The 24,910-nt window shown below is 38.7% G+C and overlaps 1 protein-coding gene across 14 annotated transcripts in view; it reads left to right on the top strand.

Moving 5' to 3' along the window:
• KMT2C (lysine methyltransferase 2C) overlaps positions 1–24,910 on the top strand; it is a 190,382-nt gene that overhangs the window by 89,413 nt on the left and 76,059 nt on the right. For 13 of the 14 annotated variants that reach the window (XM_068145968.1, XM_068145978.1, XM_068145981.1 and 10 more), the window contains 7 exons: positions 7,674–7,836; positions 9,338–9,509; positions 11,249–11,363; positions 12,174–12,346; positions 13,093–13,253; positions 15,645–15,758; positions 16,016–16,749. In XM_068145968.1, coding sequence (XP_068002069.1) covers positions 7,674–7,836; positions 9,338–9,509; positions 11,249–11,363; positions 12,174–12,346; positions 13,093–13,253; positions 15,645–15,758; positions 16,016–16,749 — 1,632 coding nt within the window. The remainder of the gene's footprint in view (positions 1–7,673; positions 7,837–9,337; positions 9,510–11,248; positions 11,364–12,173; positions 12,347–13,092; positions 13,254–15,644; positions 15,759–16,015; positions 16,750–24,910) is intronic. The other variant, XM_068145979.1, reaches the window with a different exon arrangement.

Below are 24,910 nucleotides of genomic sequence, written 5' to 3'. Positions count from 1 at the left end.
TGTTGGAGAAAAAAAGAAAAGCCAGACCTCCCAGACTGCAGGTTTAAATCCTTTATGGCAACATAGAGACCTCTGTTATTTGAGTTGGCCAAGTGATAGTGATACAGCATAGGGGTGTCAGAAGACAGCCTGCTTTTCTTCCTTGTACTCTTCACGCAGTTTCAGTTGCCTCAGACTTTTGGTTCAAGTTGATTTTTGGCCACTTCTGCTCATCCTCATTCTTCATTGCATCCCTTCTCCCTAAGCTTTCTCTTCCCTGTTTTCCTCTTGAGATGTGTCCCCTCACCATTTCCTTTGTTTTAGCACATTACTTTCCACTGCTCTTTATGCAATTTTATTGCCCAGTTTTAGTTAATTCACCCTTGAAATGCTATCTCTGCACCTCCTCAACATCCATCTCCATCCACGGTTGCTTCTCCCAGTCTCATCAGAACTCCACACTGTATAGTTAGTCCCTTTTGTCTCTTTGACTCATATTTGTCCATCTGCCTGTGCACTGGATACTCTCATTCCCCAGACAACAGAAGTGACAGTAGTATCAAGAGCCTTTGGGATGTCTGCTTTCCATTCCAGTGGCTTATTGTGCTTAGACTATTTATTACAGACTTCCTCTCTCTAATCCTTCTCAGACTGAAGCAATCTTTGCAGAAGGTACATGCAGTCTGATCAGTGTTAGAAATTGGAGGGCATCAGTCATAGTCAATGAGAGTAGATTTTTCTGTGATTTTCTTTTATGTTTGAAAAAAAATGAGTTTTCTCAAGCTTGGTCACATCTGGGTAGATCTTCAGGGTGAGGGCAAAAGTTGTATCCCCCCCACTAAAATTCCTGCCAAATTTCAAGTCCTGTGAATGAGGTTGTTTTTAAGATGACCAAAATGTTTTTCTTACTGACTCTCCTGTTCTCAGAAATGGCTGAAAAGTTTTGACTTTAGTGTTCCAGAAGTATTTAAGAGAACTTAAGCTAAGTGAAGCCTTAGACCAACATTTTATCATTTAGAAAACATGCATCAATAGAACAGATTTTATATGGAAGTCTTTGTGAGCAGTACCCATTCACATCCCTTTGTTGATAGTGCCACACTAACAATACCTTTGGTGTGGACTTGGTTGTCTTGCCATTGGAGAACTTTTGTCAGCATAATTTAGGCATGCTTCAACTCAAGACTGTCATCTAAATTTAGACCATTCTGTGGCTGTGTCTACATAAGAGCCATGTTTAAATTCCAGTTATAGACCATGGCCAATATTATCAATGGAGCTCAACAATGGACACTGTTTAAAAAACAGAATTTTCTAAGTCTCCATTAAGTGTAATGGGACCTCAAACACTTGGCTTATAGGAAGACACAACATTTAGAGCTTGAAGTTTAGATTTCCTCATCTCAAACCTTGTGCCATTGTGAAGCGCAGTGTGACTGTATCAGCAGTAAATTCTCCTTTCACTGAGTTTCAGTTAAATGCCCTTGCAAATGTGACCATGCCAGCTTAATAACTACAGATTCTCTGTAGCATGGATATAACCTATAGAATGCTTCACTTATATGCAATTTAAGAATGTGGGAGCTGTGCTGGATTAGACAGAAGGTTGACTTTGTCCCAATATCTTCTGCAGTGACCAGTGACAGATACCTGGAGAAGGTCATTCAACAAGCAGCATGTAGCAGTGTTTCCCCCCTATTTTTATGGTTTTTTTCAAGCCTGCAACAATTTGTGGCTCAGCCTGTGCTCTGCCAACAAAAGGAAATGTCTACACATACTTCTTAAGACCTGAGAATGAGTCAAATAGAACTGGCACAACAGTCTGTTTTCTGAGCCTGCCAAAATGCAGCCTTAAACCAAAGCTGATGATTTCTGCTCTTGCCTTGTTTGTCCTCAAGTTGCTGATGCTGAAGCCTAATCACAATTTAAATTACATTAAATGTGATTGACCTTCTCATTGTTGACATGCTAACTAAACAACAGCCATGTGTGTGCAGTTCTGTCATGGTGGGTATGAGAGGAGAATTAAGGGAATAGTTGGTTGCTGGTTGTGGGAAAACTTAGACTCACTCAAAGCATTTACATTATCCTAAATCTTGTAGAATGGGAGGAGGTGAATAAAAAAATGCTTTTCCTCATAGAGGTGTGGAAAAAAAAAGGCAGCAAAGGCAGAGTCTGGAGGAAATCATCTGCATGCAGTTATTCCACTAGCTTATGTAAGGATGAGGCGAACATCACTGGAAGGCACACAAACCCTTCTGTGGAGCTTCTGAATAGACAGGGCTTGGGAACATTTCAGATTACATGAGACAGGATTTGTGTGCCATAAGTTTGGCATGTTTTCCTCTACCTATTCAGGTTTCAAGGTAAAAAAAAAAATAAACAAATCTACCTTAGCAAACTTGCTTCTTGTAGGTTATTAACCTATTACAACTGTAACAAAAAAAAAACAGCTCTGCAAAACAGGAATGCTTTATTGTCCCAGTTTTTACATGTCTTGATACCAACACTATTTATTTAATCCATAGTTTTTATGAAGGTGAAAAAAGGATGCAGCTGGTAGAAAGGAGGAACAAAGTAGTGACTTTCAGAGAGCCTGGAATCTCCACACTTACAGGGACTTCTGCTTGCTACCATGATTCCATGTTTTGAGTCACTGATGGTGGTGTTAGTCATGATCTTTTGTGTCTACGTATCTGTGTTCCTTATTCTTGTGGAGATAACTGGGCAGATTATGGAGAGATGGAGTATCTAGTCAAGAGTTCTGTGTTAGAAGACACTTTATCAGTCATGTGTTAAGCTTGGCCAAGTTACATCTCTTCTGGCTGTCCATGGTTGTTCATACAGTTCTGGAAGGAAAACTTGGTAGTTTATTTCTATAATTGTGATTTATGGGATTTTAAAGCTTACTTCACAGTACTCAGAGCATGAAGTGGACACTGCTTTGTCTGTTAAGAACATTATAGTTTTAATTTGCAGTTATAAGAGAAAAATCAGGAAGTTACTCTCTTCAATTTTGGTGTGTGTTAAGGACTGAGGAGCAAAACTAACTGATCCTGGCTTGACTTGCTTGTTAGAAATTTGAGTAATTTCCAAATTTGTGCCATGATTAACACAACATTTTAAAATTGGAAGGCAATTTCCATACTCCTGCAAATGCATGTTCTTTAGTACCTTTTCTAATCACTAATGCAGTCAAAATCCATCAATTCTTTTCATGTTGCCATTTTACTACATTGTGCTCTTGAATGCTTTTTTACTTAAAGCAGAATATTTGACATTAGAGGTACTAATGGTGGTTAGTGTCTGTTAGCAATATAAAGCTTTTGCTGGGTGATGGAGTGAGTAATCAATGAAGATTATCAGAACTACCAGGGAACATATTTCATTAATCACAGTTTATACTAAAATTTCTTTGAGGTCTCATTAATGACAGGAAGTTAAGGTCTCATTCTCCTTCGTTACAGGTTTGTATGATAGCAGTTTTCAGTGACTAAACAGTCTGAAATTTGTTCTTCCGGGTTATACATTAAAGTGTTTAACTAAGGACAGATGGCTTGTGGGCAATTTGGGCTACACTATCATAAATTTAAAATTGGTTATTGTTATCACAGGTGTTGTCAGCTGACCCTTAAAAGGCTAAGTAAGTTTATAATCAGTGGAAACCTTTTGTCGTTTTGCTTAAAAACCCATTTTGCAATACCTAATACTAACATTTAACTTAAGTCTCTATTTTAGCCTTTCTTTAATGTCTACCTCCTAAGGGTTGTTTCTTGTCTAGTGACTGAGGCACTAATACTATTCAGTATTTTAGGAGCAGTAAATTAAAATATGGTCTCTGATTTGTTCTTAGTACTATCTGGATATCTTACTTTTTAAACACAGGCATCTCTTCTTCATTTGAACATGTGCTGAGTTTTGGAGTACTTCAGAGTATGGGAGAGCAGGCAGGTTGATGTAAAGTTGGAATATATATTTTGTCAGAGTGTTTTTGTTGGTTTGGTTTGGCTTGGCTTGGTTGGTTTTTAATGTAGGAAGGTTAGAGAGATGTATGCAGTAAGCTGCTTCTCTTGTCACCATTTTACAGCTTGGCTATCTGTTTCCATTAAAGCCAGTAGCATGGGGTTTAGCTCAACTTCCAAGCCACAGGCAGATGTAACCTTTATTTTTCAGCTGGTTTTGGTGCAATTCTGATTCTAGCTTAGCACTATGAGGTTTTTAACTTCCCAGAAATTTCCTGTGTGGTATCTGCTACTCTGTTTCATGGGGGATGTACTCTACAACTAGAAAAGGGAGGAGATGATTGATCAGGTTTTCTTACTTTTTCTGTTAATTCATGTAGTTCTTCCTCTTTTACCATATTTGTATTAGATCCAATGGGATTCATGAATAAAGGGAATTTAAAAGCTAAATTTGAAATACTGCTTAGCTATTTACTTCTAAATATGAGATCTTTTCCTGTCTTTATGAAAAAAAAATCATATTTAAAAGAAAAAAGATGAAAAGGACTAAGTTAAAGAGGTGTGGATGGGTCTAAAGAATGGAAATTCCAATAGTAAGAGTAGCAGAAGTAGAATGGCATCAGAGCTTTCTTGCTATGGACAAGTGGACTGGGAGCTTGCTGAAGAAAATGGTAACCAATGAAGGACCTTTTGAGTAGGAAGATGGTCTGCTGACTGCTTCAGCAATGTTTATTTTATTAAATGTGCTATGAATAAGTAATGAACTCTCTCTCTGGCTTCCTGACATCTTGTAAAGTTTTTTTTCTGTATAACAGGGCTGTAGAATTATTTGATCCGTGAACAAAACAGTGTTTGGCTTGCTTTGACATAATTTTCCTGTATCTGTCCTTTGAATATGTGGATTCAGCTTCCATCAGATAATGCTGTATTTTGTGCTCTTGCTAATGAAACTGAAGACTCTGTACTGTCGCTGTTACTGTCCTCATGCAGTGTGGTAAAGACACTTGTAATTCATAGGCAACATGATTTATTCCCTCCTTCTACCTCCTACTGTCCTGATGCTATGTTTTAGCAATAGAGTAGTAAAGTAGCAATTGTTATAAAGTTTGTATAGCAGAACTTTTGGTGTGTTTTCTTCGTTAATATGCTTTGCAGTTCACATCCTTACTTTCCTCTTGAAGGTCAGTTAATTGTAATAGCTGCATGCTCATTCTTCTGGGGCCATAGCGTGTGGCCTGGTTTCAGGGAAGTGTTGGCTTCTACTGCTGGAAAAGTAACTCTGCTCATCAACAGCTGTTGCCAAAAAGAAAAAAAAATGCCTTTGGGCATTTGTTTCATCAGATTGCTTTATCTCTCTTATAAATTCAGTAAATGTTGATATTCTGTGCTTTTTATTTGCTTCAGATGATATATACCGCAGTGTTTATAAGTGTGTTTTTTACTTAGCTGCCAAATGCTTTTCATTGCCAGTGCAGTTTAGCAGATGGGTTTGAAGGGTTCAATTAAATGTAATTTGGGTTTCCATTTTTCTTCCAGCATCTTTACAGGGTTCCTTAAGTCAACATTTTTCAAAGGCTTTGCAGTAATCCTGTAGTTTGCTCATTTCTAATAATTTCATCATTTAGTCACATAGCATTTGGGAAAAGGTAGATTGTGATTGTACATTTGTTGTGTGCCATTGTTGATTGGTGTTTTTGTAAAACACATGTGCTGTTTAAAACTGCTGTTTATGTTGCTGTTTAATCCATTGTCCCCAGCTTTCAGTAAATGTTGGATTCCTTGAGCACTTCCAGTCCTTCCTTAATTTTCTTTCCTGATTAGATAATTCTTAAGGGTTAATTATGGGATCCAGCAAATACTGTTGAATTCTTTCTTGAGGAACAGGTAATATATTTGCAAAATGTATGTAAGAGCTGGGCCATAGCTATAATTTGGGCCATCTCAATAGGCTGTAAGAGTGTTGAGTACAAAACAATGCAGTGGGTTGTGTGCTGTTTAACGTGCAGCTGCAGTTCATGAAGTTGGAGGCTTTGGGCTATATTTTCATGATTTCACATTTCAGTTCAGGATTTACTTTTTTACAGCATCCTCAGAAAGTGTTTTCCTGAATATATTGTTTCCTAATTATAATGTAATATCATGTTATATGAGTTTCATGCCTGACTTTGGTTTGGTTGGCAGTCCTTAAACGTGATTGCTACTGCTACCTTCTTCATATGCTTCAGGAACTCCATGTTATTGTTTGCTTACCAGGTCCCCCCTCTACTCCTCTGCATTTCAGTTAGCAAAGTAACAGAATACAGGTTTTCCATACTGTTAGTAGGTGTTAGAGACATGGGTAGAGGTGAGACATCTTAAGGCTAGACTGAGCATTGTATCACAGAAACATGGCTGAAGCTATCCATAGTCACCCGCTTCAATTTCTGCTGCCAATGTTTTATCTTTTAACAGTTGTGTTTATCAGGAACCGGTATTTTTTTTCCTTTCTCTTGCCCATGAGTTGTGGTGAAGGAAGACATTTTACTGAAGGCATTAATTTTATCTGGTTTTAAGAGTGTCACTGTAGCTGTTCACACAGGAGGCTTTGTGATTTGTGTTTTCATATGGGCTGGTTTTGCTATCTGTGGACTCGTAGTAGCAGTATTTCATGCCTAATTTCATGCTCGGCTTTGAAACAGAGAAGAATTATGGTAATAAATATCATCTGTATTCTAAGAATTGAGCAGATGCAGTATGTAGCTATTCTTTGATTTGGTTTATGTTCATATTTGAATGTTACTTGACACTTAAGCTAGTAATCAAACATGCCAGTGTTAGTATTACGGTTTTATTATGAAAAATGAGAGTCCCTGAGCTGGGTTGTTGCTGTGTGCTATGTGTTCCATTCTGTGAGCCACTGACCTGTTTCTTCTTAAGTTTACTCCAAATCTTACTGTGCTGGGCTCTAGCCTTAAAAAGTATTGTTGCCTTGGTGAAAAAGTGCAAAAGCATGTTACAGTGCTTCAGGGACTGTAAGGAATCCAAGAAAGAAAAAAGACTGATTAACTGAATCAGAAAGGTGTGGGTGATATTTTACGAGCAGACTTATGGAATCAGTTCCCTCTTGACTAGAGAGCTGGAGGGTTATGGGGTAGTTCTTGCCGAGAAATAATTCTTTCTTTACAAATGTGCCTATGGTTTCTAATAATATTCAACTTGAAGTTTGGTGGTGATATTTGTGTAGCCTTGAAAGGAGAGATGAGAGGAAAGTGCTAGGTTATGTAAGGCATGATCATCCAAGGGAGAATTGTATAATGTCAGTAAGATTTTTAGTAGAACATGATATTCATTCCATTTGCATTTCTGATTGCAGTGTCTACAGTTTTACTTCACAACTTACACAGCTCTCTGTTTTTTAGTTGTAAGCTATTGACAGCCTAGTGTGGTCTGCCTTTATTACTCAGAATGAGTCTCCAAGCCTCTTCACTGAAAGTATAGCTCAAGTTAGATAACATAGCGACAAGAACCACCTCGGTCATCAGAGTGCATTTAGAATGGGTTTGTTAAACATTTTAAATTGGAATGATTTGGGAGTACCACTGAAAGTCACAGTTCAATAGTTTCCTTCTTCTCAGTATTTACTCCCTGCTACTGGCCAAGGTGTGTGTTTGTTAAATGAGGCTAGGGAACAGGTCTGACAGAAAAGTGACAAGACGAAATAGTTTGTGACGTACTTTTATGTTTGTTTTTCAGAGATGTGCATATTGTAAGCACCTTGGAGCCACTATCAAATGCTGTGAAGAGAAATGTACCCAGATGTACCATTACCCCTGTGCTGCTGGAGCAGGCACATTTCAGGATTTCAGTAACTTGTCCCTCCTTTGTCCAGACCATATTGATCAGGCTCCCGAAAGATGTAAGTACACTGTTTTGAAATGACACAATTCATGCCACATTTTATGAAAACTTTCAGCTTAAGAGTCCATTTGTTTAGACCTGTTTTCCCATTTTCCTTATGAAAGAATTCATGTCTGTTAAGGTATGAGAAAGATGCAAGCTTGTACTCTTCTGGTTTTGAAGACTGACAGTGGTGCACAGCCAAGTTAGTACTTTTCTTTTTGATTTAGTGACAGAACTGGGAAAGATTTGCTCATCAGAATTCTCTTCCATCAGGTTTTAGTTCAAATCAATAGACTTGCTTACTTTGGCTAACTCAGGTTAAAGCAACCATATTGGCAACCGCTCCTGCAGAGGGACCTTGACAGGCTGGACAGATGGGCAGAGTCCAATGGCATGAGATTTAACACGTCTAAGTGCCGAGTTCTGCACATTGGCCACAACAACCCCATGCAGTGCTACAGGCTAGGGACAGAGTGGCTGGAGAGCGGCCAGGCAGAGAGGGACCTGGGGGTGCTGGTTGATAGTAGGCTGAACATGAGCCAGCAGTGTGCCCAAGTGGCCAAGAAGGCCAATGGCATCCTGGCATGTATCAGGATCAGTGTGGCCAGCAGGAGGTCATTCTGCCCCTGTACACTGCACTGGTTAGGCCACACCTTGAGTCCTGTGTCCAATTCTGGGCCTCTCAGTTTAGGAAAGATGTTGAGTTGCTGGAATGTGTCCAGGATAGGGCAACAAAGCTGGTGAGGGGTTTGAAGTACAGCCCTGTGAGGAGAGGCTGAGGGAGCTGGGGTTGCTTAGCTTGGAGAAGAGGAGGCTCAAGGGAGACCTTATTGCTGTCTACAACTACCTGAAAGGAGGTTGTAGACAGGCGGGGGTTGGTCTCTTCTCCCAGGCAACCAGCACCAGAACCAGAGAACACAGTGTCAAACTGCACCAGTGGAGGTTTAGACTGGATGTTAAGAAGAAATTCTTCCCAGAAAGAGTGATTGGCCATTGGAATGTGCTGCCCAGGACCAGTGATGGAGTCACCATCACTGGAGGTGTTTAGGAAAAGACTGGATGGGGTGCTTGGTGCCATGGTTTAGTTGATGAGATGGTGTTGGGTGATAGGTTGGACTCGATGATCTCGAAGGTCTTTTCCAACCTGGTTAGTTCTATTCTAATTCTATTCCGTTCTAAAGAAGCTAAGTAAAGCTGTCAGAAGCTTTATTTTGAACTTGCTCCAAAGGAGAGTTAGTCCTAAAACTCTTGAGTTTTATCTTGAGAAGAACGAAACTGTTCATTTCAGTAGGGCTTTATTAAGGTTCAAAATGAATGTACTTTTGTTACAAGAAGATTAGTTGAATATATCAGAAAACCAAATTAAAAGAGTAGTTATTAGGGATATTAATTACATTCAAATTTTGCAAGAATGAGCAAGTTTTGTATTCCTAAGAACTGCTAAAGAGTTCCTTGGCTTCATTGAAATGTTCATAATTGTGAAAGAAATTATAATTGAAAAAATTCTTTCTTTGTAGCAAAGGAAGAAGCAAATTGTGCAGTGTGCGACAGCCCTGGAGACCTCTTGGATCAACTTTTTTGTACTACCTGTGGCCAGCACTATCATGGAATGTGCCTGGACATACAAGTTACACCTTTGAAAAGAGCAGGTTGGCAGTGTCCTGATTGCAAAGTGTGCCAGAATTGCAAGTAAGTGGGTCTTAAAGGACATGGAGGAGGTGGATGTAAGACTTGTGTGCTGTGGTTTTAAAATATCTGTTTTACTAACTGTTCTTTTTGTTTTAAATAAGTAGTGTAGATTGCTTACTCACATGTATCTGCTAGGATATTATATCAAACAGCTGAACAAACTCTTGTGCTGGGAGCTTCCTTCTAAGGGAGCTGAGCTGGAAGTCCTGTGCATTGTACGTTACCTTCATCTTGGCAGACTCTGGAGAGCAGCAAAGCCTTTTGACTTTTTCCTTCTTTCATACAGAGAGATTTTTCTCAAATGCACCAAATTGACAAATTAGTGTAATGCAGAGCCTGTACAGTCTGGGAACCTGTGCTCTTACTGAGCTGACGTTTTGTTGTGTCTGTACCACATACTGGGTAGGTCCCCTGTATTAGGCCCTCTCTTCTGTTTCATAACATCCTTCAGAGGCAGTTAATGAGTCATTATGAAAACAAGAACATGGCTTAGTTGAGCAGAGGAAAAAAGTGACATGAGTGACCATGATGGAATTGTTACACCAGACAAATACTGAAATAAAGACACATAATTGTTGCAATACTAGAAGTGTTCACTCAGAAATCTCTGCCTGCTCATAGGCTTGTTCTCATTTAACTTAATCTGATGGGCACTGCAGGGTTCTTTTTGGGTTTTTTAAGGGCTTGCTGAAAAAGAAATGAGTTCTGTTCAGCTTTCAGCTAGGACAGTATGTAGGAAAAAAGCCACTTTGCCACTGCCTCATGTACCTGATCAGCCAGAGCTTTGCTGTTTTCCAAGCAGAACAGTTGGTAGCATTCAAATTCACCCACTTTAAAGCAGGTTATTCCCTGATCTCACACTGCTGACAGCAAATACCAGCAATGAAATTACAACAGTGAAGTACATTCTAAAACATATCCTTACAAATGTTGTGCTGGGTACTGACAGCATTTGGTAGAAAACTAGAAGAAAATGTGATGTTTTCACACCTATTACTTTATGCAGCATGGCAGTTTTATTCCAGTGTTGAAGAATAGCATATTAAGCATATCTCCATGCAAAGGGAGAACATACACTGTTTATTAAATATCAGGTTTCCCAGGTAATGAAATAGTATCCAGTAATTTATTTCAACTAAAGCTGAACACAGCACTTTCAGATACTACCAAATTATTTGTTTTATTCTCTGCAAATGTATTTTATCACTGAAATTTGTTGTGGAGGTCTGTAGTACATGAATGTAGGAAAATTGAATTCTCTTCCTTTAGTATTTGTTTCGCTCTTGCAATCATACTGGTTGACATTGTAGGAGCTCTGGTAGTCAGAGGTGATGGCTCATTTTTTCCTTGGAAGAAGTACAATCAGACTGTTTGTAGGAACAAGTACAATTGCATGTTCTTTTCAGAAAGAAACAAAGTACATACTTGAGATTTTGAACTGATTTCAGTGCAGGAAGGCCATTATATCTGCCTAGATCTGTGTAAAATGAAAGTGGGCCAAGTTCTAGAATTCAGAGTGGTTGCACAGGCTCAGCACTGCTTAAAGCAAGTGTAGTGGTCTTCATTCATTCTTCAATATGAATTTGAGAGCATCATCTTTGGGACTATTTGTAAGTGGTATTCATGTATTTTCACAGGCTCAGCTGTGTGTCTTCCTGTTTACACTCTCCATTTAAATAGTTTATTTTTGTGTGTGTCATGGTTTGTTTAAATGTTTAACCACATGTTGTTTTTGTTAGACATTCTGGGGAAGACAACAAGATGCTGGTGTGTGATACATGTGACAAAGGCTACCATACTTTCTGTCTACAACCAGTTATGGATGCAGTACCAACAAATGGTTGGAAATGTAAAGTAAGTTGGAAGTTTTCAGGATAATTCTTTGTCACTACCAGGGCCTGTATTTTGTTATGCTGTTCTAGGTGTAGTGCAGACTTGTTGCCATGTAACTTGTAGTGTATGAAGGAATCCCACTGGTAGGTGATTGTGGCTCTACAGCTGCTCTCTGAGGATAGCTGTCAGTGTAGTGTCTGAAGCAGCCTGCGCAGGACAGTAAAGTAACCCCCATATGGGAAAAGAGAATCATATAATCTAGGTGGAGAGGATAACCTTCACTTAATGACATCTGATCTCATGATCTAATGTAAACTAAAATGTAATCTAAAACCTGTACAGTAGTATATCTAATCTGTACTTGAAGGCTCTTTATATTCAGCTACTTCTTGCTTACCAGAGCAGCAGTTCTGCAGCTCAATGGTTCCTTTGCATTTGAGGAGGGCAGGATGAGTTTGTGGTTTTATCAGTAACTTTGTGATTAATAAAAGCATAAATAATGATAAAAATATTATTTCAGCATAACAAAGGAAGTCTCTGTATATGAGATGTATGTAATTTCATAGTCAGTTTGTGGCAGTCGTAAAATAAGTCAGATGAGGAATGAAAAAATCTGGTGTTGTAAGAAATACTCCTTTCAAGTCAAGGAAGCTTTTTTTTGCTGCTGCACAGGCTCTTCATGCTCTATTTTCAGATCCTGGGTAATTTATTAGTGTTATCAAGGACAGTAAAACTATTTAATTGAATTGAAACCAGGAAAATGTCAGTTAGTGGCAGTTCTATCACATCATGAAATATCATAATTAACAACTAAATTCTTGTGATCTCTAGAACTGTAGAGTATGTGCTGAGTGTGGCACACGAACAAGTTGCCAGTGGCACCATAATTGTTTGGTATGTGACAGTTGTTACCAACAGCAAGACAACTTATCTTGTCCTTTCTGTGAAAAACTGTGCCTCCAAGACTTCCAGAAAGATATGTTGCATTGTCACATGTGCAAAAGGTAAGAAGCCAAATTTTTGTTCAATTGTACTATAATACCTAAAGCTTATGGTGAGCTGTGTGACACTGATGTGTGTCTCTGAAGAGTGTGGATTGTGTTTGATGTACAGTACTGTAAGACCACATTGTGCAACATCTTGATCCTTCTTTCCTAAATACAATGAACAATTGTAGGTAGTCTTACTTGAATCTTAGCAAATAAGTCTTAACTGGCAGTCACCTTTGAGGTGTACAGGGAAATCTGTGCTGCTGCTTCTACCATTGCTTCTGTTTGTGAATAAGCAGATTAGAGGAGTCATTGTCTTAACTTTGAAAGACTGTTGTTTTCAATGGTCTCCTTTATTAAAAAGAAATTTCAAGTACTTGTTCTCTGTTTAATTTTGTGTGTTTTGCTATGCCAGTAATAGAAATCCAAAGCTCTATTGGGAATCCTTTAAGAATGTAAACTGTGTTTCATATTCAATGCTGTATTATCTTGCTGTGCAACGTCTTGATACTGTGATACATATTATGGTGTCCAGTTGGCTTCAGTGACAGCTTAGGTTTTCATGTTTAAATTTGTTTACTGCTTGACATACTGTTGTATCATATTTATTTCTCTAAAATTCTCTGCAATGAAGCATTGGTTGACATTGTTTATTTTCTCAGAGGAATGGGAAAGAGTGCTATTTTCCTGATTGATTTTTACTAGGATACTTTGTATTTTTTATTACTAAAATCATACTCACACTAAATGAATCCCCTCAGGTGGATTCACATAGAATGTGACAGATCTCCAGGTAGTGAATTGGAGTCTCAGTTGAAAGACTACGTCTGCACTCTTTGTAAACAAGGAGAAGGGGATCAGACTCAGTCATGTGATGTAATGGACACTTCTGAACTCATTCCTGAACCTGACAGTGTGACAGGTAATCAAATGTATTTCTATTTCCAAACACTCACATTCCACTCTATGGGCTCCATGCATTCCTTTATTTAGCTGCAGCTTCTCAAGAAGTCCATCTCAATGTTTTCTAGCTTTCAGGATTCTGTATTAGGAACATGGGCAAGTAAGCACTTCAGTGGTGGCTCTCAACCTTCCAGCTCCAACTTCCCAGTCTGTAGCTGTAAACTTAGCCAATTTTTTTGGATGTGATACAATTAATAAATGTGTTCATTTGACAACCTGTTTTGTGCCTAACCACCAGGCATAAGCCAGTTTCTGGTAGATGTTCCTGGAGACACCCAGTTTTCCTGTTGCCCTTATGCTACTCATCAGTTTCATAGCACTCATTCTCCCTATGTCCAGGTAGGGCAGAGAGCAAGAGCTGGGCTGTGTTCAAGGGGCAGGTATATTTAACTAAACAACTTCTAATCAGGAGCCATTTTTCAAAACAATATAATACTAGTCATCTTATTTCTGAGAGATTCTTTTCTAAATGGACAAACCAAGCAAAAGATGGAAAGGGAAGTTGCAGAAAAATGTAGTTTTGGGGTTATTTGAATTAGGTGTTTGGGGGTTTTATTTACTTAGCAAGAGTAAGGAAACAGAGAGAATTTGAATCTGTTAATCTGAATGTGTGCAATGAAGTTGTAACTGAATGCTGTTGTGTATTTCACACTGTGCTCTGTTCAATAGCACCTACTCTCATGAGAAGCACAGTTGTGGTTAAATTTGGAAGCAAGGTAAAATCTAACAGGTAACTGCACTACCACTGCCTTGTGCGGTTTTGCTGCTTAAACAGCAATGCTTGTGCCTTGATCTTTTGTTAAAAGACATTGATATCAGTTGTGTAAGTATCTGTGTTGTCAGAAGCTTAATAATTTTTGACTAGAAAGGGGAAATCTTGGACTGTACCAAAACTCTAATTTTGAATGCTCAAACTGATGTTTTGTGTAAGCAAGTAATTCTCTTTGATGTTAGCCTGTACATGTAAGTGCATACCTTTTGTGAGCAGTAGAGAAAAAGCTGATCCTGGAGGAAGGGCAGTGACAGAAGGTAAATGTATGTACATGAGCAGAACTCTGGCAGTGAAGATGCACACCAAGTTAGAAAAAGGGACGACTTCAACCTTTTTGAAGGTCAGTTCTGAAAGGTTAGTAGAGGCTGTTGAACTCTCAGGCAGTATGTAGCAAATGTAGGAAGATGTACAAGAAATACCCAAAACTAAGACTGGAAGAACTCCCAGTCTTCTGCTGAAAACCCTTTTGAATAAGGAACAAGTTTATTTGAAAGGCTAAAGTTTTAAGTGATACTCCTTTCATGTTTTCTAGCTAGTAGAAGAGTTGAGCAGCATACTTTTCTCCCCAAGGAGGAACAGGACTGGCATCTCAACCACCAGGAGTAATCTGCAGCTATTACCTCAGTACAGTTGTGTAGTGTTTTATACTCAGGAGAGTGCTTTTGTACATTAAAATCAGATTTGAAGCCAGTCTAAATGATAATTTCCTTCAAGTTAAAATATCACTTTAAAGTTGGCAGAGTCTAAGAGCAGTCTTTAGGTGCTAAAAGTAGCACCATCTAATAGTTCCTGGCTTTTTGAACTTTAGAGACTTTTGGAGCTGCATTCATTTGACGTTTTCTGTTGCTATCATCTGTGGGGGATCAGTTCTTTTTGAGTTAACACTTGCTATATACCTTTTTCCCCTGCTTCTGCTTTGTCTAGTGCATTTTAATGAATTTCCTGAACTCAAAAAGCTTTTACATAAGGAAAAATAAAAGTATTTCCTGTTTCTGAGCTCTGTAGTGATACTGTCAGCCAAAAAGCACCCAGTAGTGCCTTTTCCATGCAAATTCCTTTATTTAACTGGAAAACCTAACAGATTAAAATATCCCAGCTCCAAAGTGGCAACAGTTAGTTTTTATATTGTTTAGCAGGTGGGTTGAAAATCAATGTTCCAAGTGCTGGTAGTAGATGGAACCTCATATCCATACCATAAGCTACTGTAGTACTTGTGTAAAAAATTTGAAGCCCTCATGCTGCAAGCTCTGTTGAATTTAGCAGCCTGGAATTTGAGAAAAGCCTTTTGGTATTGATCAGGTAATGCAAAAGTGTGTGACTGTGTAAATTTAATTGTCACAATTAGATGTATAAAATTGCTCTATAGACATGTTTTTTTCTGTCTGAAAGGTATAAACCAGCTCCAGTGTTAATGAGAAAAAGGCCCTTAATCTTTCAGGAGTACTATGTAGTCTGCCTGACCTTATGATATCCTTAAATATCATTCTCTTTAGCCACAGCAATTGCAACAGCAATACTGATGCCAGGGTGATAGGATAAACAGAGCAATTTTTGATAAATTCTTTGCCTCTCCTTAAGCTTGTCCAAATGAAATGGAAGTGGAATGTGGTGCAGAGGATGCAGCATTTCAGGAAGAACCCATTACTGGTGATGGCCCTAGTCAAGAACCAGCCGCTGGGTGTGTCACAGATGGTAAGAATGACTTTCACAGACTGATTCACTCTACTGTGTTTCCAGGGAAGTAAATAATGAACCAAAACCATAGACTCTTGTAAAAATAGGTACAAAGACAGGTATTTATGAAGTGTATTTTAAGCTACATATTAAATTCACTGAAGTAAAGTGATATGTCCTTGGTGTACTTGCTGAGTACCAAGTATACTCGTTGACCGGTACACCCGGGTAAGTTTTGCTTCTTTGCACTGAGCTTTTAATATGGTTGTACTTAGTTTCAGGCATATCACCAGAAGAAAAGACAGAAGAACTGGAAACAGAAGTCTCTGTTGAAATTAATTCAGATGAAATGGAAATGTCTCCTAAAAAGACACCAGCATCTGATGAGAGTCAGACTGAGAAAATGACGGACATGGTGGACGGTGTTCCAGCTGTAACACAGCAGGAGTTAGACAAACAAGTGGAAGAGAGACAGCTACCACAAGGTAGTGTGGAGGTACCAGAAGTATCCACGGTAGACTCTCGGTCTTCAGTACCTGAGACCATAACTGTGCTGTCAGAAATACAAGAGAACGAAAGTAAAGGAGATATTTGTGTCCCTGTAGAGCAACAACTGGAAATAATAAAAGTGCAAAACAATGCAGAGAGAGGAGAAATCCATGAAAAGTCAGAACCGCCACCTCTTCTAGGAGTAGAAACGACTTCTGCAAATGAAGGTCTTGCACGCAGTTCGCCAGTTGGAGACAAACCCATAAAATCACCAGCTGAGACTTCCCCCTCACTTCCCCCATCAGTTAACATAAACAAGACAAATGTGTCTTCCTCGCCAGATGTTTCATTAGACTTGCATTCTGCACGAGATGTACAGCACGGCCAGCCCCCGCCATTGCCTTCCGCTGCTGGAGGTGCCCTCCCAACAACTTACATAACAGTCACTCCAAAAATTGGCATGGGAAAGCCAGCCATCACCAAACGCAAGTTTTCTCCTGGAAGGCCCAGATCAAGACAGGTAAGCACATGGAATATTTAATAGTTATGAATCATAGCTCACAGTTTCCATATAATGCATTAAATCCCCTTGTGTTTTAGCACATCGTATGCGTTTGTTCTAAGTGAATGTGTGGTTCTTCCAGAAAGGCATTTCGTGTTGGAATAATTGAGAGGTCAGATATGATAGAGGTTCACTTGTGAGAATTAAAAGTATCTTTTGGTTCATACATGGAACAAACCAAGAGTTGTTATTTTTTTAATGCATATGCTACAAATGCAGCTGTCTGTAATGATGGGCCTTTAAACTTTCATCTCTTTTCTATATGCATCTTTCTTGGCTGGTACTTTCAAAATGTGTTCACATTTCTGAAACTGGCTTTATAGAAAAACCTGGAACAGCTCCTGTTTCCATCACACTGCCAGATAGTATCTTGACTGACAATTTTAATGGTGTTGCAAATAATTTGATGGGTTTGTTACATTAACAAATACTATGTAAGAACTGTGTGGTACAAATCATTGTGGTTTGACTAGGATAAAGTTTGATAAGTGAAAAGAATCCTCAAGTCTGTCACCTTCTGCAGCACTGAGGGTGGTGAGACACTGGAACAGGCTGCCCAGGGAGGTTGTGGATGCCCTCTCCCTGAAGGTGTTCAAGGCCAGGTTGGATGAGGCCTTGAGCAACCTGGTTTAGTGAAAGGTGTCCCTGCTAGAGGAGTTGGAACTAGATGATCTTTAAGGCCCCATCCAATCCAAACCATTCTCTGGATCTCTTGCTCTCTGTTTGTGTTATGTGGTTGTGGAGATAGTTGTTCATCAATCAGCAGGATTTGGTTTGTGTTTGCAAAATTCTACACAAAAGTTAGTGTTTCAGTTCTGTTCTCACAATATATTTTAAGTCTGGGACTCCTAGGCTGATGATTTCATGCCTTTCTGAGCATAATGGTAAAAAAGCTTTTTATGTGTTGCACAATTCTTTCCAATTGTACATGTTACCTAAGAGTTCAAAATTCCTGGTTCTCAAGAAAAGGTATGAGATAGTCTTCTGAAAAGGTTAAAAGTATATAATAAAGGCAGCAACCATAAGTATTTACATTTGGAAAGTTTCAGAGTTTCTATTGGGTTTTTTTACCCTCATATACAAACTTTTTTTCCTTAGTACTTTGTATTGTCTTCAACATTATATTGATTTTCTCAACTTATCATGGAAGTTGAGGAGGGCTGAGCTTTTTAGGCAGTCTAAAATGAACTCAGGTTTTCTGTTGGAGAAGTTTCTTTGTCTTCTTTTGCCTTCCAGTAAGGGTAGTACTTATTTTCCTGTGTAATTTTCCCCTGCTCTTTATGGGAACCAGCATCACGATACTGCTCATAGAATTAGTTAACCACTAGAGAACCCACTGAGGAAAACATGAAGGTCGTTCCCAACTGTAGATGCCTGTAGCAGAACAGCTACATACCATAAAGAAAAACAAAACAAAATACCTGTAGAAGTAGCAATTTGTATAATTTGTGTACAATAGAGTGTAAACATTGACCTCTTAATAAGTGGTGTAATTAATGCTGATAAAACTGAGTTGGATTAGTTTATAAATCAGATGTAACACAAAACCCTAGCTGTGGTGCTGAATCAATATAATCTGTTGGACAGTTTTCAAACTGTATTTTAAAACAAAGGGCACTTAGCAGTACTGAATGTAGATTTGGACAAGTTACTTGTGAAATCCACGATCTGCCTTGCAAAAGTATGTTGGAAGTCTGTGAGGGTTTCTTTTTGATTTCAATTATCTTTATCTTGCACTTTAGACACCTATTAAGCTGGAACTTTTGTGAAGTGAATAGCAATTTTCTGGTAAGAAGAGCTCATGCATACTTTGGTTTAGGTCCCAGTACACTTTCTTACTTTCCATTGATTATTCAGTTTTAGCACAGATTGGCACCTCGTGGGAATCGGTGAAAAATTGTCTTGAATAAGGACTGAGGGGGAAAAAAACACAATCCTGTAGCTACTTGATTAGTGAAACATAGACTCTCTTTTTTTCACCTTCTATTGGTAATCTAAATCACCATAAATAGTTTTGGATTTGGGCTTGGGGATCGTTTTCAGACTCTTCATCAGTCAGTTGTTACTTTTGTTCATCTGATTTTCTGTGCTGGGCATGAAGGATTGTCTTAAAAAGTGATGGTTTTTTGTTTTAAAAAGTGATGGGGTTTTTTTGGTTGTTTGGGTTTTTTTTTTGGTGTTCATACTTCTTTTGGTTCTCAGGAGAAAAAAATGCTACATATTTGTGCCAGCAGCCCTATGTATGACTTTATAAAGAAAGAACTCACTAGGTAGGATTTTGAAATGTATTCACAAAGTGGCAAAAGAAAGAAATCTCATAGCTGTGCTGTGTGTTCTTCCTTCTGATCTTCTCTGTTGCCTGCCTTCAGTGTTCTTCAGACACTTAATGTGTGCCAGGGGCTGGTTGATTTCCTGTTGCATGATAGTTCTTTGGGACAGGTTTGAAGGCAAGGTAGCAGATTTTCACCAGATACAAAATCAAAGAATTAAGGCCTGTCATACTCTACAGTCACTTCAAAATGGATGTTTCTCCCAATTCTGCCCTAGGGAGAGACTCATATGGGGCAGATGCAGGCAGCTGAGAAAAGTGATTCTTTCTGCTGTTCCATCTTATTTTCCATGCCAAGTGTGGCCTCACCACTGAAGAAGACACATAAACTTAGTTTAAAACATTTTAGCCCACCACAGTGTTTTGGTGCTTGTCTGTCCAAAGAGGATCACATTGATCCAAAACCCATAAAATGTGAGGAAAACAATTCTGGAGGAAGAATTGCTTCTGTGAAGTTATGGAGATAACAGTTCAGGATAAACCAGGGCATGCGTGGTTCTTCTCCAGGTGTCACTAAAGAGGGGGTTTTACCTTCTCAAATGCAGGTTGTATTTATGGGTCTACCTACTTCTTTCTGTTTAAAAAAATACCACAGAATGCAGTTGTGGTGCTTTGCTCAGGAGTTAGGTTATGGGATACAAATGCTACCTGGCAGCTGGGTGAGATTTTGTCTTAAGAAGGCAGTGAAATAAGAGAGAAAAGTTACACCAACAGGACTGCGTTATTTGTATTAATTAAAGAGGTTGTGGCTCTTGTACTTGGTGAGCTAACATTGGCTCCACAGCTGCTTTCTCTGGTTGCGCAAAGGAGCTATCATCACAGAACTAGTTGCTTGTCCAGAGCTGCACAGTTTTAAAATAGATACTTCATAAAGAGTCTGTAAGAGCCTGATTATTCTGCAAGCCCTGAAGACAAGCCAACATTAGCCAGTTTCCACAGATGGCAATATTCTTCACTTGCTCTTAGATGATTTAAGTATTTTAATGTGTAGTTTACCTGTGTTGGAATGACCTGTTTTGGTTTAAAAGATAATAATAACAAAAACCCACCATGGCAATTGAGTTATGGAACCTCACAGGAAGAGGAACAGGAGAAAAAAAAATCTGGATCCTGAATATATTGTGCCTCAATGTTATTAGACACATGCTTCACTGGAGTCAGGGGATCCATGAGAAGGAATAGCTTCTGATTTGGAATTGCTTTCATTCAATTTTTGCTGTATTGTTCTGGGCAGTAGGATGAATGATTATCCCTTTCTTCAAAATCTCTTTTAACAATTGTTAATGAAAACATATTTTAATAATTACTCTGTTTTGCTATTGAATACAAAGTTAGGCATAATCTGAATTGATTTCCTGTGTTTGGATCCTAATAGTAATTTTTAATAGGATTTAGTGATGTCTGCCACGCCACTACATCACTCTTGATCTGAAACGACTAAAGCCTATCTCACAAACTCTGAAGACAATCCTCTGCTTTAAAAAGCATCATGAGTCTGTTTCAGGGGTGCACTATCAGTGTTATTGTTATCACTCCCCCTCTACCTGAGCATTTTGGCAGACATGATTACTTTGATTAGAAGCAGCAGGAGAAAATCCATCTTACAAACAGAAGGGGAGCTATGTATAAATCAGTATGCAGCTACCTTGCGTTGCTAAGAATTGCTTTGGCTGCTACAAGCTTATTCCACTTTGGAGAATGTGTTTTTTTCTGTGTCAGCATAAGAAGCCCTGTCAGTAAGGTGCACTCCTAGTAACAGTGGTTGATAGAGTAGCATATTATCCATACCTTCAGCCACAGGTGAGCTTTAAATCTGCTTCCAACCCAGTCAGGGGACCCTCTGTCTGCTAGGCTTAGCATCTGATTGACTTCCCATGGATTTTGGTCCATGGGCTGTCTCTTTGCTGTTTCTGTTACCCTGCACCATAGTGGAGCCAAATCAGTTTTTGCATACATCTGACATGTAGTTGTAGCTGCCAGCATGATGGATTTTTTACAGTGCTGTGCTCAGAGTTGTGTCTGTACAGTGTCTTCTCCATGGAATATGCAGATTCTCTACCCTTGCCTATAAACTGCAGTTACACCAGGGGCAGGACCTCTCTTAGATCTTTTCATGTTTCTTTTTCTAAGGTAGTAGTCTTACAAGAAATTATTATGTAAGTTTATTAATGACTAAATAAATCTTCACAAGGAAAATGGGGTGGGTTTTTTCTGTGGAGATAAGCTTGAAATGATATTAGGGATATTCTGTGTATCTAAATTAGGTACATTTGAAGTAGTTATTTTAGCTTGGGTACTGCGTACTGGAGAGCATAGTATGAGGTCAGTAAAGGCAGAATGTTGCAACATGTGGCATTGTAAGGCTCATAGGTGAAGAGCTGAGAATAGCCTGTAGAATAATATTAGATTCAACATAATAACCTACTGGTTTTGTTACACCATAGGCATGATGCTAGAATACATTCCGTGGGAAATACTGTGATGTAGAGGTACTTAATTTTCATCATGAAGACTTTGGTGATCCCTGTTGTACAGCTCCACCTATTTCTCAGTGTCTTAAGAGATTTTCTAAAATGACACCCAAAAATGCAAATCATGATGATGGGTCTGGGTGGGTGTTCTTTCTTGGGTACTATGGCTTTTTTGCTGTCTTCAATTACAGGGTACCACAAAGTATGTTGTTGTAGTGGCAGATGTTGGATAAAGATCAAAAAAAGGTCTTTTTCACAGATTAGGTTTTGCTATGGTTAGGTTTTGTGGTGTGGTTTGGATTTTTTGTTGTTGTTTTGCTTTGGTTTTTTCTTTTTATGATACCTTGAAGAGATTAAATTTTGTTCACAACCTTAAAATTACATTAAATGTTAAATTGAAAACCCAGCTTTGTGCATTTGCAATTGCAGTAGATTTCATGAAGCATTAAGCAGCTCAACACAGTCAGTGGTAATTTAGTGAGATCTCCTGACCCTTGCTGACATTGGGTTTCCTTTTGTTATAATTTACTTGCAGCTGTGTTGTTCAATTTTGAGGACTCAAGAATATGATTGAGAATTAGAACTTCCTGTTTCTGTCACAGTACATAATTATTGCCGTGGTTCTGATGTAAATGAACTGAATAGAACTTTCTCTTCAGTGTTGTGTGGCAATAGGCATTAATTAAAAGCCAAAATATAATTAATGCATCTCTTTGATGTAATTCATTTGTTCATAATATTGTGGAAGTGTGTGTTTTTAATTAAGCTTATCTGACCAAGAATTCAAATGTTTCTGATCTACAATAAAACTTGGATTAAATTTCTAATTTAATTCTAAACAATATGGCTCATGAATCATATACAATTCATTTTGTTTTGGAAGACTGAATATTTCATATTCAGATTTAATATTCTATTAGCTTTTTAATCTATTGAATATCCTTAGTCACTAGAGAAGTGTGTCTTCTTAAAAGGAAAACAGTTTTGTACATCCCAAGTGAATGTAGGTAGATTAGTTGCTGATTAAATATTTTGAGCATATTTGAGATCTTAGGTTCTGACCTTTAGCCAGCATGTGGCTTCCCTTAGAGGGTGATGGAAAGCTTCTTCCTACAAGACACGAATTTCCTTTGAGTTGCAATATTGTAAGAGCAGTTACTTAATGGGCATGTTGAATTTTAGAAACATAGGGAGACAGTAATTAAAATTCCATGAAAATGTTAATTGTGTTGTGCTAAATTGCAATCTTCTTTGATATTCAAAAGATGGCTAGCATGGTGAAAGTGGTTCTCCTGTTGCCACAGACCTGCTGATATTGTTGCTAACCAGTGTGACAGCGCTTAGTGATTTCAATAGAGGACGGATTAATAAACTACAGGGCTCTTGATATAACAAAATCAGACCTCAGACTTACACCTACTGCAGGCTCAAGGAGTGAGATTCAGCCAACTGTAGATATCTGCAGGGTTAAAGTTCTACTGTAGTCACCTGGAGGTTTCCATTAAGAGTCTCTGTAGAGCTCTAGGGGCATGTAGGGTGAGATGAATCTGATACCTTTTATCCCACATGGAGAGTTGCCCTCTACAAGCACCTGTTTCTCTTTGTCGACCAAGTCGGGAGCCCAGAGTGGTTCAGCACAGGTAAAGTGATGTGTATTTCAGTGAAGTCACCTCAGGAAGGTGTTTGGGTAGAAGTATTCAAACCTCTCTGTGGAAGTTTCTGGCTTGGTGTGGTTGTGCCCATGATGTGCTGTGAATACTGTGTCCTTATGTCCTGGATGTGAACAGGGACTTTTGTCCATCTCTAGGTTTGCAGTTGCAGAAGGTATCTGCTCAGTGCTTTTTCCCTTTCAGAGGTTTTTGATCTCTTTGATCTTCTGCGATGTCACCATGGTGACCATCTAACTGAACTCAAGCTAAAAACTGGGATAGCAAAATCTTACCATTTAAGCTGTTGAATCAAGCATACTAACTTTAACCCAAGTACAAGTGAGCAGTTGCTGGCACTACCAGTTCAGCTAGAGCATTTTTTGGAAGCACCTTGGCGGAGGGGAGACAATGATGGGCAGCTGAAAACACAAAAGTAGTCTTCTAGACACTAAGCAGTTTGTAGGTTGTGTGTGTAATTATCACTTTGTGTAAATGGAGTTACAGAGTTTTTAATTCTTAAGAGCTATATTGTCCATGTTCCCTTTCCCATGTAGGCAGAGCTAAAGTCTGAGAAAACAGATTTCTATGGAATCTCACCATGTCCACGCTGTGAGTTGTACTACTTGGACAATGTTGGCATTTTTAAAATGCAGATTTTAGATGTAATGAGCCTTTTAGGTCATTAAAAATAATTTTCTTTTGGATCTATTGTGCCAGTTTGAACCCTGATCTATCTGAGGAGCCGTAGGTTGCTGCCTACCCAGCTCTGCCAGCAGAAGGTGTCATATGAGCTTTTCCTCATCTGCTCGAGGGTGAGCAAGATGTTGGCTCATACTCACCTTCATCAGCAGATTGAGCTAATCTGACTGTGCCTTACATGGATTAGGGGCATCTTGCCCATGACACTTCTGGCCTGAAATCAGTTGAGGGGCAGCCCTATTTTCAGTCAGTGCAGCTGTTAGCAAAATACCCATTTACAGTCTGCGATGGGTATGTGTTTTGATGAGTTGTTGGTTCCAGAGAAACTGTTTCCCACACATTCTTGATGAGGAATATTTCATTTCAGAACAAAATCCACATTTTGCAAAGCTATCTCATTTTTCTTAATGCTTATTATTGTGTAGACCAGTACTGAAAGGTGTAAATGTGTCTGGGCTTGCCCATGTGAGCAGTTATGCGTGTGTGAATAGTTGGGACTATTAGTATGCATGAGGTTATTCCATATCATCCATGCAATTCTGCTGCTGAATGGCATTCTCCAGAAGGTAAACTTACACTTTTCATCTGTTTTTCTTCTCATCTTGGTATTCATTATTTCTTACTCTCACAAACTTAAGGAAATGTATTATCCTTTCACTACTTGAATGTGTAAATTTAGAGTGAAGTTATTTATGATGGCTATCTCCTGCAGCCTTTACTTGGGGTTTGAGAAAATCTTCCACAGATTTTAATGTGTATGAGGAACTTCAGCTTTTTTTGTTGCTGTTGTCCATCTTAGCATTTTTCTTATTGTCTTGCCCTATTTCTTGTGACTGAGATCTACAATATCTCACCATGATCGGAACTCAAGAACTCAGGGTAATAATCAAATAGTGAAAAAGAGTTTGTAGGTACACCATGCTTATTATTACATGTGTATAATAATATACTAAGATTTGATACTACAACAT

This window comes from Melanerpes formicivorus, unplaced genomic scaffold (assembly GCF_026170545.1).
Source record: "Melanerpes formicivorus ecotype bairdi unplaced genomic scaffold, bMelFor1.0.p_v2 SCAF_13, whole genome shotgun sequence".
NCBI lineage: Eukaryota > Metazoa > Chordata > Aves > Piciformes > Picidae > Melanerpes > Melanerpes formicivorus.
This window is presented reverse-complemented; position numbering and strand designations above follow the sequence as displayed.